The 13642-nt window shown below is 37.2% G+C and overlaps 1 protein-coding gene across 3 annotated transcripts; it reads left to right on the top strand.

The window, feature by feature from the left end:
* The first annotated feature begins 5654 nt into the window (after positions 1-5654).
* Positions 5655-11760, top strand: LOC127444934 (polycomb protein eed). 3 transcript variants are annotated; one of them, XR_007897890.1, is made up of 13 exons: positions 5655-5804; positions 6260-6412; positions 6494-6586; positions 6673-6738; positions 8624-8749; positions 8889-8970; positions 9053-9144; positions 9279-9412; positions 9487-9592; positions 9704-9862; positions 10339-10413; positions 11316-11389; positions 11468-11541. XR_007897890.1 is itself a non-coding variant. In XM_051704602.1 (12 exons), the coding sequence occupies exons 1-12, from the start codon at positions 5767-5769 to the stop codon at positions 11592-11594; spliced, it is 1215 nt and encodes a 404-aa protein (XP_051560562.1). In that variant the 5' UTR covers positions 5655-5766; the 3' UTR covers positions 11595-11760. The 3 variants fall into 3 exon arrangements, 2 of the variants coding, with proteins under 2 accessions (XP_051560562.1, XP_051560561.1); XM_051704602.1 differs by lacking the exon at positions 10339-10413 and having other exon boundaries at positions 6260-6377; positions 11468-11760; XM_051704601.1 differs by lacking the exon at positions 10339-10413 and having other exon boundaries at positions 11468-11760.
* The last annotated feature ends 1882 nt before the right edge of the window (positions 11761-13642 follow it).

The following is a 13642-nucleotide window of genomic DNA, read 5'->3' as shown; positions in this document are numbered from 1 at the left end:
TGCTGTGATCTTGTTTTATTGTTATCATCTTCACCTCCAACCCCCCTTTTGGGTGTGGGCTGACTTGGAAATGACATCCCGGGCTGAATATGAATCCCACTCCGGCCCTGGATGGGTTTATGACTGAATAATTTTTTTTTTTATTTTTTATTTTTTTTTTTTTTTACTTTCACAAAATGTGCATCATTGTGCACATCAAAGCTTAATGTGTTTTATGGCAGGGAACAAAGATGTCCTACCCTTATTGGTGTGACCAGTGCAGGATAATATTCATGAGGATGTTCATGTGAGTTTCTACTGAATGCCAAATACTAATAAAACATTTCATCTCTCTGAAGTATGTGCTTAACAATTAGTTGTCATTTTTTTTAATGTGCTATGTATTTTCCTACACACATGCTCAGAGGTTTTTTTTTTTTTTTTTTTGAGTATTGTAACTCAAGCACATGTTAATGCTTACCTTTACCCACAGCCAGACGTTATTTCCTGTTATTTCCCGCGATGCAGTGCTTAGGGTAAATACATGTTTTTAAGGGGGCAGAGACTACAACATCTATAAACTGTTAAGTGTTCAGATAACTTAAGACACCACACACAGAGATTGTTTAATCATTATTTATTGTAAAAATGTGTTACCCCTACTACAGCAGTATCAATACAGTTACAGTAATTACAGTACATTTTTACAGGTAAATGAGATCACAGAGTATTGTGTCGATTATCTTAAACATCAGTCATTACAAACGACAATCTGCGGCACAAATACAGAGCATATGTGATTTGGATTTGAAGCTTGAAGTTACTGCCAATGATCAAACTATCAAAATAAAAAAATAAAAATAAAACAATGACAGCAACGATAAGAAACCTGCACCGAGCGAGCACAAACGAACGTGACGAGATGAGGTAAATGCATGACTGACGTCACAGATCCGTCCGGGAGATAATTTTGTTATTTCTATGTAAGGGCATTAGTTAGATTGTTTCTTTCAACAGCACAAACCGGCACAAATCGAGCACAAACTAATGACACCGGTTTGGAGCGATTCGGACGACATGGGATGGAGAGTGAGTCACTGCCCCGAATTAAATTTGTTATTTCTAAAGATGGGAAACAGACACACTGTTCATTTTAACGGCACAAACCGGCACAAATCGAGCACAAAGGAATGACACCGGTTTGGAGCGATTCGGACGACATGGGGTGGAGAGTGACGTCACTGTTCTTAAAAAAAAAAAAAAAAACAAAAAAACAACAACAACAACAAAAAAAAATGTTTTTTGTTATATTTGAAAAACGATCACAGTTACAGGTTTTTTTTTTCAACAGCACAAAACAGGTCAAATCGAGCACAAACGAATGACACCGGTTTGGAGCGATTTGGACGACATGGGGTGGAAAGTGACGTCACATCCCGAATCATATTAGTTATTTCTAAGGAATGGAAATAGATAAAGTGTTCATTTTAACGGCACGAACCGGCACAAATCGAGTACAAGCGAATGGCACCGGTTTGGAGCGATTTAGACAACATGGGGTGGAGAATGACGTCACCGCTCCCGAAAACATTCTTGCTATTATCTAATCATAGGAAATAGTTACAACGTTTGTTTTAACGGCACAAACCGAGCACAAACGACCAGCACCGGTTTGGATCGATTTGAGCAAGATGGGGTGGAGAGTGACGTCACACAGCTTAATATCTCAAACACCAAACCAGCACAAACGTTAATTTTTGCGGCACAAATTAGCACAAACACAGCACAAACGAATGGAATAGTTTTGGTAATTATTGAATTATATGGGGTGCCAACTTCACGGTGGTGATGAAGAGATAAGGATAAGGTTTGGATGGAGCACCAGAGCCTGCCAAAACTTTTTTTTACATCAAATTAAAGGCTTGAGACCGTTTAGCATCGTCGCCTGCAAAATGATTACAGAAATATATTACTACTGTTTATTGCAATAATAATAATAATATTAATAATAATAAAAGTAAATAATTTTCAAAGAGAACTTGTGTGAAAACCCTTAAAATTGGAAGCATGGGCAAAACATGATTTAATTTTGTTCAAAAAAAAATAATTTACTTGTTTGTAGTTTTAATACATTGTTCAACGTGAGAGCTGCTGTTTTATGTAATTAAATGTCTTATTTCAGAAAAAAAAAAAAATAATCAAGGCTGTGGCAACAGTATTTTTGTTGTTGTCCAAATCGTGCCGCCCTGCAATAAAAATAAAGAAATAAATACAACTTCAAAGGGCAGACTAATCGTGATTATCATTTTAACCATTATTGTGCAGCCCTAATCTGATCTGATCAAGATCATCATATAGGATATAAGGGAGGAACAGATCCCATCTCCACCACCGCAGCACATGGACTACTGTTTGTGAAATGATAAGTGAATAAAAATAATGTTTGTAAGGACGAGGCGAGAAGCAGCTTTCCAGGTTCAGGTAAGGATTTATTTTCTCTGTCTGTAGCACAATTACAATCTCACAGTCTTTGCGTTATGTACTAAGTTAATCTACAATCGCACACCGCTTCACAAAATAACCTCTCATCATTTGTAATAATAACACTCTTTGTTTCTTATTCGGGTCTGTGGTGCCTAGACGCGATCTCTCTCTCTTCTATCTGCGGTGTGTCTCTATTTATGCTGCTCTCCCCGTGCTTACTGAAATTAGAGACAGGTGTTAGACATCATTTAGCTCAGGTGTAAGCGCCCTTACCGCTTTCTCTCTCTCCGGAGAGACGCTTGACCACGCCCCCATTGCCACAATGTTATACAGCAAAAATGATGTCTTTGCATTTATTTTGATTTAAGGAAATAATATTGTTCAATCGAAAACAACAGTTATTAAGTTTTGATATGGAATATGATCATACTGAAGTAAGAATATTATTATTTATTTTATGCGGGTTAATAATTTAAGCGGTAAAGACACATATTGCATTTCTAGTGGTAGTTTTTATTTTTATATATCACATTTCTTAGGCTTTAGAAGCGTGTTAAACGTGAGTATGTGTATTCATCAACCTGTTACATGTCCGACATAATCATAAAGGCTCATTGAACCAAGTTTAAACTTGTTTTGCTGAAATTTCAGAAAAGAACCCACATAATTTCTTCTCTGTAAACCATAGATAAGCCATTTACAATAAGTTTTAATAACATTAAAAGACATTATTACATTCTATAAAGCTAAAAAGATTATTAAATCTGCAGCGCTGCCTATTTCCACCATTGAAATCTGCTGCTCAAAAGAACCTGGAACCGCGGTTTCCTGCGGTGTGACATCAGAGTAATTTCATCTGTAGACCTGTTCTATGTGTAATAGTACATGTCTCATATTTTCAGGCTCATAAGTTGTAGTTTACTGTAGTTTTAAATGATAAACTGTACTTCTGATTAAGATCTATAATTAACATATTTTAAATTGGTTTAAATTGTTAGATCTCCTGGAATTTCTTTTTTCTTTTCATTTGTTTTTCAGATGTGCTTTAATTAATACAGAATAAAGATACACTAGACTACTAATAAATACTTATTTTGTGCATTGTGTACTTTTCTGTGTCAAATCACATTCATTTTATCCATCAGTGCACGGTCACTTTAACTGAGTACCAGCGGCGCAGCAAAAATAGACTTGGAGCCGAAACCCCCGCTGCACTGCAGCTCACACTACGCTCTGACACGCCGCTGACGCTTCCGATGTGAATGCTCTAATCTGTTATTATAGACGATGAAAAAATACGCTGTGATGTGAAATGGGCATTACACCATATCACATTATCTGATAGTTATGCTGGAAGCATATCCTGATAGGTATTATCTGGTTGACAAGATGTGCTACCTAGGTTTTTAACACATTTAATGTTGTTGTAGTATATACAGACAGATTCTCCCATGCCTCGACATGTGCTACCCAAGTTCAGGCTTTATATATCACTGTTTTCACTGCTGGTAGCACATCCTGAGCAGAAAGCACAGATTGTCACAACACCGGCAGTTTTTCTTGAGTACCACCACTTCTCAGAGTCTCCCAGTATGAAGTAATGTCTTTATTTAATGTTGTTCAGTGATTCGATGAGGCCAGCCAATCACTTTTATCTGACCTTCCATATGATTTTGATAAAATCGCTGTGTAAACATCCGAGCTCTCTCTGCGCTAAAAACATTGGTGAGTTTAACAACACTCAACACGTGCAACAACAGCATCGGCGGTCGTCAAGCTATCCACGGTCCAGTTCCGGACCTGAGCGCGAATGTTTAAGCTTGTGTGGGCATAGTTCAGTTACACTCTTTTCCAAAACATGAACCAGCAACTTTTATATGAGCGCATTTTATCGCCTCTTATTCAATCAAATGTATTTATGCAAATTGTTTATCAGCTGGGTGCAGCCAAAACTACAGACTTAAATAATTTCAAAGCTGTTACAGGAGTGATGTCAGCTCATATGCACAAACTTTTCACAAAAGATAAATCGATGATGTAAACCGAAGCTTCAAAAGAAATACACGAAAATTTGCATTTTATTCTCAATTCTTTTCTGTAGTGCTTGTAAAAAGATTATGTGAAGTGTCACTGAACTTGCCTATGCATAAATCCTGACATTATTTAGTTGTATACAGGTGTGTGTCAGCGTTCACAATCCTGAACATCATCAAATCAGTTTGTTCATTGTTTCTTATGATTATTTATTAACTGCACAAGTATATGACTCTTGTGTGCAAATTCATGTGTGCAGGACAAGAAAAGGCTAATTGTCCCCTCATTGAATGGGAGGATAATAATAATAAAAGAGGAAAAACAGACACTATGCTCTTTTTTCAGTTTTAGGCTACATTATTTTGTGTAAAAAGAGAGTTCTACATTAGATTGCCATTGTTCTCTTATGTAATATGGTCAAAGATAGACTTAAGCAAGTCTAAATATTCTTCCTCAGATTTCATAAACAATAACCCTACATTGTATGCTTTTATTTTCAAAGTTAATCAAAACCCATTTGTTAGTTGAGGGTGTGATGTTTTTTTGTCAGCCAGATCTTAAGAAGGAATTTATAGCCAGACTCAAATGTTAATTAAATACCCATTGTAATGTAATTGCATACTGTTTTAACGTAAATAAATGCATAATATTAACAGTTTTATTTTTGTGTTAGGTAAGATAATGTTTCAGTCACCAGTGTGTATCCAACAAAAAAACAAATAAAATAAAATAAAAAAAACTGTAATTAAACAATTCATTCTCTGTTTCAAAGAAACTAAACTCTTCCATTAACTATTAATACAAAAACGTAATACTATTTCATTTATATCATTTAGATTTTTATATAAAACTTTATTTTATGATAATTAAACTATTTTACTTTATCTTCACTGTATCTTTCATCTCTGTTTTATTTCAGCACTTGTTATGATACTGTCCTCTTGTAATAAATCACTTATGTTGCAGTATTCTTTATTTGTTCGCATCTGATAAAGAAATAAATTATTTGAATATAAATGTTTATGAATTAATGTCAATGAACGCATGTATGTAATGTAGGTTTGAAATGTCGCCCTCTGGTGTCGGTGGGTGTTAAAGCAGCAGGAGAGTTTTGCAGCAGTGTGGCCTGGTGTGGCAGATGAGAGCGTACGGTTTGCTTTCCGGCAGTGTGTCATCGCGTGTGGAAGATGAGGAGGAAGATGAAAATGTCTGAAAGTCACGAGGCGGGAAACGAGATGCCGAATAATAAAAAACAGAAATTAAGTAGCGATGAAAACAGCAACCCCGATCTGTCCGGAGACGAGAATGTACGTGTGTATTTCGCGCTCTGTGTGTTTTAATAAATGTTTGTTGTGTAGCTGCGCGTGAATGTGAACTGTCTTTTATCGCGTATTTCTTTTTAACGCAAAATTCCACATTATTTTCGCTGCTGGATGTTTATAATCGAGATGTAAAGGGAATCGAATGTGTTTGTGTTATTATATTAATGCACACGAGTTTTATGACAAAAACATCAGTATCATCTCACTGGCTTCAATTGATGTATCGTGTGTTTATAGAGTTAATTATCAACACAGTCTCTTCGTCTAATTTATAATACATATAATCTAAGGCCTGAAATGCGTGTTTATGTTGTCTGTATATAATTTGTGTTAATGAAGTGTTGTTTTCATTGTAGTTCTGAGGAGAATTTAAGACTGTTTCTGTATTGTACTGTTTCTGTTGTGAAATGAATTAAGAGTGAAATGTGTTTGAATTGCAGGATGATGCGGTCAGTATTGAAAGTGGCACCAACACAGAGCGGCCAGATACCCCGACCAACACCGCTAGTGCCCCGGGCAGGAAGAGCTGGGGTAAAGGCAAATGGAAGTCCAAGAAATGTAAATATTCGTTCAAGTGTGTCAACAGTCTGAGGGTAAGAACGGCTGACGAATTTCTGTAGTGAATATGAGTGAAAGAACCATTGATGGTGATTTGTGTCCAATGAACCGCACAGGAGGATCATGGGCAGCCGTTATTCGGTGTGCAGTTTAACTGGCACAGTAAAGAAGGAGATCCGCTGGTGTTTGCGACCGTCGGCAGCAACAGAGTGAGTGTCAAACCACTGTTACTCCGTATTCAACGAACACACAAATGAACTATCTAATGTTTGACGAGTTGATCTTGTTGTTGCAGGTCACATTATACGAGTGTCATTCTCAGGGAGAGATTCGGCTCCTGCAGTCATATGTAGATGCAGATGTATCCTTTTCCAACCCTCATTGGGTTTTTGTCTTTTCTGTTGCTATCCAGTCCGTTTAAACACTAACTACGTTTCCATCCAAGGAGTTTTTGCAAAAAAAGTTTTAGCGCATCAAAATAAAGCTGATGGAAACGCAAATTATCGCTAAGAATTTCACAAGTGTCGACATAATATTTTTCTGTTTAGCTCTAGCACATAAACTCTTATGTCGATACTTCAAATGTCAGGAAAAACTGGTTTGGAAACACTTTTGTCGAACATTAACGCAAAAATGTAGTGTCACATGGCAGAATTTACCCAATCATTAGCCTGTGTTAATCATGACGAAGGTATACATCCTTGAAAGCCAATTTATTGTACTTGATTATGGATTGATCTTAATGGCATATAGAGCTGATTCTGCAAACATGACACTTCCAGAAGTGCCAAAACAAATATCTCGTATCATGTACATCGACAATTGCACGGAGAACAAATGAATGGCCACTGTTTGTGATTGATTTAATCACGGTAGCCATCATGGATTTAGCCCATGATACAAAAAAACATTTCATTTCTATGCACAAAGATGTTTTAAATTTGAAAATAAATATTGTGTATTTAAAAATAAATACACAATACTAGGAGAAAAGCTTCAGTGTGCTTTTTTGAAACACTAACACAGCCCAATTCTATAAAATTATTGTTTTTACTTTTGAAAAAATCTTGGCAAAATTTCCTGTATTAAAATAGGCTAAATAAATTACCAAATGAATAAAGCATTAAATAAAATAATTACCAAACGAAATATATATATATTTAGTCCTATATATGCCTTTTCTTTACACAAACTTAAATTAGTCTTACTCTGTACTGTAGATGAAAAAAGTCGGCTGGATGACATTCTCAGAATGTTCTACACTTTTTTTCAAGACTGTCAGAACTATTTGCCCAATGCAGAGTTCACTTTCAGAAAATGAGCTTTTGAACATTTTAAAACTTTTAAATATTTTAAATCTAACCCTCTTTACCTTGGATTGCATTTGCTGAGCTTCTTCAGAAAATGTAAATTGCATTATGATGCTAAAATTACATTTAGATGACAGTCAGGTTCAGTTGGTCATTAAAAGTTGCTGGACAAATATGCAGGACATAATGCAGTTGTGATGGCGATGCTTTAGTTTGATGATTGTTCAGAATAGCCTATTGAATATCAGGAATATATCATATGTAGCCTGAACCCTGATATTACACCGCATCAATTTTTCTTTAATAGCTGTGCACACAACATATACACTTCGATGGATGGTGCTTATACTAAGACCTAAAGTTTCCCCCTCTACTTGGTGCAGGTTGCCAGCTTGAACAGGGCCATGACGATTTGCTTCGGGTCCGAAACGGTGGCAACTTGCGATAGGCCAATATTACAGTCCTATCAGAAGGGCAACTGCTCCCTTTTGATTGCAATTTCTCCTCTTCTGATTGCATTTATTTGTGAAATTAAAATTACAGTAAGCTGTCTAATTTCAATGAATTGTCTCAATACTCTCCCCATTTTACCAAAATTTCGGAGGAAAAAAAATTAGGGAGATATGGGAGGCAAAAGGTACGCAATTAGCGATAAACGCACATTTCTGTATGGAAACGGCTTAAGGGCAGATTTATTTTGCGATAAACCAAAACTTATGCGACAGTGGTTTTTATTTAGGCATGATGTCATCACGCACACCATTTTTATTTGAATGGAAACAGGCAGAAGACGGTAAATTTCCCAAACTTTTTTTTTTACGTATTTTCAATTTGTTGATAACAAAATAGCACGGAAAGTGGATAGAAACTAGGCTATTTTCACTGCAGTTTTGGCCCAGTGTCTCGTGGTATTCCCTTGATTTCTGCACTCACTAGGCGGATGAGAACTTTTACACTTGTGCTTGGACATTTGACATGAGCACTAGTCACCCGTTGCTCGCTGTGGCCGGTTCGCGCGGCATCATTCGGATCATCAACCACATCACCATGCAGTGTGTCAAAGTGAGATGTCGTATGAGTTAATAATGTGAATGCATGGTGAATCATTAATGAAAACAGTATTTGTGCATTAGCGCAGTCGTGTTGTGTGTTGATTGTTTCTTCACCCAGATTTACACTGATGGCATTATTTCATTTGTAGCATTATGTCGGCCACGGCAACGCCATCAATGAACTCAAATTTCATCCAAGGGATCCAAACCTTTTGCTGTCAGTCAGTAAAGGTAAGAATAATGAAATAATCTGGGTGACATATACATATGCTGTGTTAGTCTGCACTGTTTTAGCGTGTCATGTGTATGTCAGATCACGCGCTGCGTCTATGGAACATTCAGACTGATACGCTGGTGGCCATATTCGGAGGTGTTGAAGGTCATCGCGACGAGGTCTTGAGTGCTGTGAGTTTAAAGCATGCAGTAGCGTGCAGTGGCATCATGGTTCCTTAAAGCTTTTTGATATTAATGGTTGGTCAGATTTACATCAACATTAATGAACAGTGACATCAGGGTGAATACTCCTCTTGTGTTTGTAGGATTTTGACCTGCTGGGTGAGAAGATCATGTCGTGTGGGATGGACCACTCGCTGAAGCTGTGGAGAATCAACTCCGAGAGGATGCAGAAAGCCATCCGTGGATCATACGAGTATAACCCGAGCAAAACCAACCGGTTAGCCCTTATTAACTAGAACTGTTCACTCCAGCACCTAACATTGCAGATTGTAAGAACTCTTTGTTTTACAGGCCTTTTGTGTCTCAGAAGATACACTTTCCAGACTTTTCCACACGAGACATTCACAGGAACTATGTGGACTGTGTCCGCTGGCTTGGAGATTTGATTCTCTCAAAGGTCGTTTCAACTAAAACACAAAAGCCAGTCGGCATCTCTACAACACACACTTGAACACCTCATTGTTAGTGACTCACGCAAAAATTTAATAACACCTTTCTCTTGTTGTAGTCGTGTGAAAATGCCATAGTGTGCTGGAAACCTGGGAAAATGGAAGACGATATTGACCACATTAAGCCAAATGAGTCGAATGTGACGATTCTCGGCCGCTTTGATTACAGCCAGTGTGATATTTGGTACATGCGATTCTCCATGGATTTCTGGCAAAAGGTATAAAGAATTTCTTGGAATATATAGATGATGTCTGTTTAACTTTGTGGTTGCAGTCAAAACAAAAATGTCTCAAAAGGGCCTTTCCCACTGGTGTTACAAAAGCCCGTTTTAGGTACATTTGCCTGGGTTTAGTGCTTTTCGTCGCTTTGCACCTAAAGAACTATAGTTCCTCAAAGCCATTTTAGGGGACATTTTTAGCTCCTACTCCAGGGTAGATACTTTTGGGGTGTATAGGGACTGTGGGAGGTGCTTCAGCCTGTGATAGGTCAAAAACCTGCATTGAGAGGAGCTCCACAGCCACCGTTAGTAAACAAACTAGCTGCTAACCTGCTACTGAGAGGATTGCACTAATTTTACAATTCCCTTAACAGAAATAACAAAGTATCCTAAGAGAATCACCTGTTTCGCATGTGTGTGTGACTTCATAGGGAGACACTGAGTATTCATCGCATCTGTACTGTGTGACTTTACAGAAAATGAAGTAATTTCTGGATTACTACATCGACTTTTTCCTGGGATGACGGATATAAATAATCAGATGTTTATGGGTAATTGAACTTTATTATACTCTAAACCGGCATTAAATCTAGTTTACATGAGGGAATTATTGCATGCCTGTAACTGTGTGGTTAACACAGGTTGCATCAAGTCGTCTTTTTTAAGTCCATGAGTGAGTACTTGAGTATTATAATTTATGCTGAGTCATAAAAGCCTTTATTGTAAATGATTGTTGATAAATAGATTTTTAGTGCATTTTCAACATGTTGTCTGCTGAATTCAGCATGAGCTCCATTGTTAAAAGGGCCCCTCCGCCACCTCATCTCATCTCTCCGGCTACAGCACGAAGCAATGCATGCATGCCTTGCGAGCCCAGTTTAAACTGTAACCTGAAGACACAAGCTGCATCCGAAAACTGGTAAATGCTGCCTTCGGAGGCTGTATAAGGATGGATGAAGGTAGTTTGAAATAAGGTGCTTTTTAAACTGTTCAGATAGTTCCATTCATCCAAAAACACTTGTTTAAACCATTAACTGATAAGGCAGCTGCCTACATTTTCCGATGCAGCCACAGTTCGTATAAAACAGCCCTAAACAAACAAAAGTGTAGCTCTGATCCCGGCGTCCTCCTTTGGTGTTGTTGATTTTGTTGTTGTTGCTATTGAAACGCGTGTGCAAATAACATCAGAAAAAAATGGTAAATACTAGATGACGTCACTACGGGGGTACTTTTTGTGAATGCGAATGCAACAGGAAAAGTCCTCGGGTGTTCCGTTCCTCATAAGGGTTCTCATCTAGAAAGTTACTGAGGGAAAAGTACCAGGACTGTAGGTGGGAAAGGGCCTAAAGTTCTTGTTTGTCTAGATGTGCCAATAAGCTGTAGGCAACTTATAGATCACAGATGAAAGAACATCTTTTTAGCATGTGAAATGAAATGTGTTTCATCTTCTCAGATGCTCGCTCTGGGAAATCAAGTCGGAAAGCTCTACGTTTGGGACCTAGAAGTAGAAGATCCTCATAAAGCCAAGTAAGTTCTGTATCCACCTCAACTTGCTAGGTTTGTTCTACTGGTTTCCTTATATTTCTCTACTGTGTTCTTCCTCAGGTGTACCACACTTACTCTTCCTAAATGCACATCGGCCATCAGACAGACGAGTTTCAGTCGAGACAGCAGTATTCTCATCGCAGTGTGTGATGATGCGTCTATCTGGCGCTGGGACAGACTGCGCTGATTAATTAACTGTGTAATTAGTGAAATAATTAATCAGGTTCTGTTGTCTTTTTGGCTTTTGAGGTTGCTTGGCTCAAACTTATCTTGACTGCTTTTATTGTCTCTTTTTTGGGAGGGAGGGTTACTGTTTATTGTCTGACTTTAATAAAGTCTATTTTTATAACCTATATCTTTCTCCATTCTTCAAACAGTTAAATTGTGATGTTGCTAAATTAAACCCAGGGGTGTAAAGTAATTGAGTAAAAATACTTAAGTATTATACTTTTATATAATAAAATATATATTTATATTTTATATATTCTGTAATTTTTTGGGATTTGTACTTGAATGCAATTTAAACAGAATATTTGTACTTTTACTTAATTACATTTAAAAAGAAAAAATAGTACTTTTTACAATTTTATTTAAACTTGAAAAGTACTCGCTACATTTTTGCAGATCATTTTCTTTCATCTTACTGGACTGAAGCCGCCTTTTCACTGCATCCGATAAACGGCAGACCAGAGGTCAGTCATTTCAAATTGAGTGCTGCACGGCAGCTGTGTGGAGTTCAGACCATCTGCAGAGGTGGAATTTCAGGTCCGATCTGAGTGTCGGATATGTTGAAATATTTGTGCGACAAGACTGTATGTGACCACCTGACAGAATGTGAGGTATTCAAAACTATGAGCACGAAGTGTGAAACACTGACGATTTTTGTCAGAAACCTTATTCTATGCCTGCTACTTCTACAGATTGGACAGTTTTGAAATAAAAAATGATCATTCACATTGCAAAAATATATATAAAATAGGGGTGTAACATTTCACTCATCTCACAATTTGGTTCAGTTCATGATACTGAACTGTTTGTTTCACAATTATTTAAACTAAGCCTGAATCAAGAAAAGTTAAGATTGAATGTTTTATTATTAGGGGTTCAAGCCTGAAAGGCTAGAAACCTTATTGTTTTTGTTATAATTTTTATTAGGGGTTCAAGCATTATTGTTTTTGTTAGGATTTTTATTAGGGGTTCAAGCCTTATTGTTTTTGTTAGAATTTTTATTAGGGGTTCAAGCCTTATTGTTTTTGTTAGGATTTTTATTAGGGGTTCAAGCCCGAAGTGCTGAAACCCTATTGTTTTTTGCACAGATTTGCTTTTATTAGGAGTTCAAGCCTGAAGTGCTAGAAACCCTATTGTTTTTGCTCGGATTTGCTTTTATTAGCAGTTCAAGCCTGAAGGGCTAGAAACCCTATTGTTTTTGCTTGGATTTGCTTTTAAAATTTTTATTATTTTTATAATTATTAGAGAACTGAAACTTTGAGGCTAGATAGTACTCCCCTAGTCTACAAAGGCGCAAAGTTTCGGCCTGATCGGCCAGATGGTGGCACTATAACAAAGGAAAACGCATTTTGGGCCATAACTCCTAAACCATTTGTCATATTATTATGCGTTTTATATCATCGGAATCCTTGGCTTGAGACTAACTTTGCTATCTCCGAATTCATTTCCGCCATGACATTTTGTTCTCAATTTGCGATTATTTGAATTTATTTTAAAAATTAACTAGTCCTAGGCTGTTTGCCCCATAGGAACCAAACCAGTGCAAAAAGATTCAGCAGAGTCCCCTTATGAAAATGTATAATTTTTTTTTTTATTTCGATTAATCTTCGCAATGGTATGCTAAAACGTACGTAGCGCGAGTGGTGAGTTCTGCTTAAATAGTTATAACTCTTGAACGGAATGAGATATTCTCACCCATTTCAGTACAGTTATGAATGGAGTCATTCTGAGGACACATGAAAAAAAAAACTTGGCTCTGCCTCTTGGTGGCGCTATAATAATTTAAAATATTAAAACCGCTGTAACTATGGAACCACTGGTCTGATCAGCTTGAATTTTGCATGCAGTGGCTTTGTCCAAGCTACTATCAAGGTCTATGTGGACAGTTGCCTAGCTTGAAAAACATGGCCGCCATTGACCAATCAAATTTAAGAAGCTATTACACGGTTGACATAGGCCGATCAGAACAAAACACGGTGGACCTATTTGACTCTTGGCTTAAGAGGT

This window comes from Myxocyprinus asiaticus, chromosome 8, assembly GCF_019703515.2.
Source record: "Myxocyprinus asiaticus isolate MX2 ecotype Aquarium Trade chromosome 8, UBuf_Myxa_2, whole genome shotgun sequence".
Taxonomy (NCBI): Eukaryota; Metazoa; Chordata; class Actinopteri; order Cypriniformes; family Catostomidae; genus Myxocyprinus; species Myxocyprinus asiaticus.
Note: the sequence above shows the minus strand (reverse complement) of the source record. Positions and strands in the feature narration are given on the sequence as shown.

What these genes read in the sequence shown, in the direction of transcription:
- LOC127444934 (XM_051704601.1), top strand. Translation starts at nt 5,685, where the DNA reads ATGAGGAGGAAGATGAAAATGTCTGAAAGTCACGAGGCGGGAAACGAG. An exon ending in CGACCGTCGGCAGCAACAGA is followed by an intron (nt 6,587 to 6,672) that starts GTGAGTGTCAAA and finishes TTGTTGTTGCAG; the next exon opens with GTCACATTATACGAGTGTCA. An exon ending in TTTGCTGTCAGTCAGTAAAG is followed by an intron (nt 8,971 to 9,052) that starts GTAAGAATAATG and finishes TGTGTATGTCAG; the next exon opens with ATCACGCGCTGCGTCTATGG.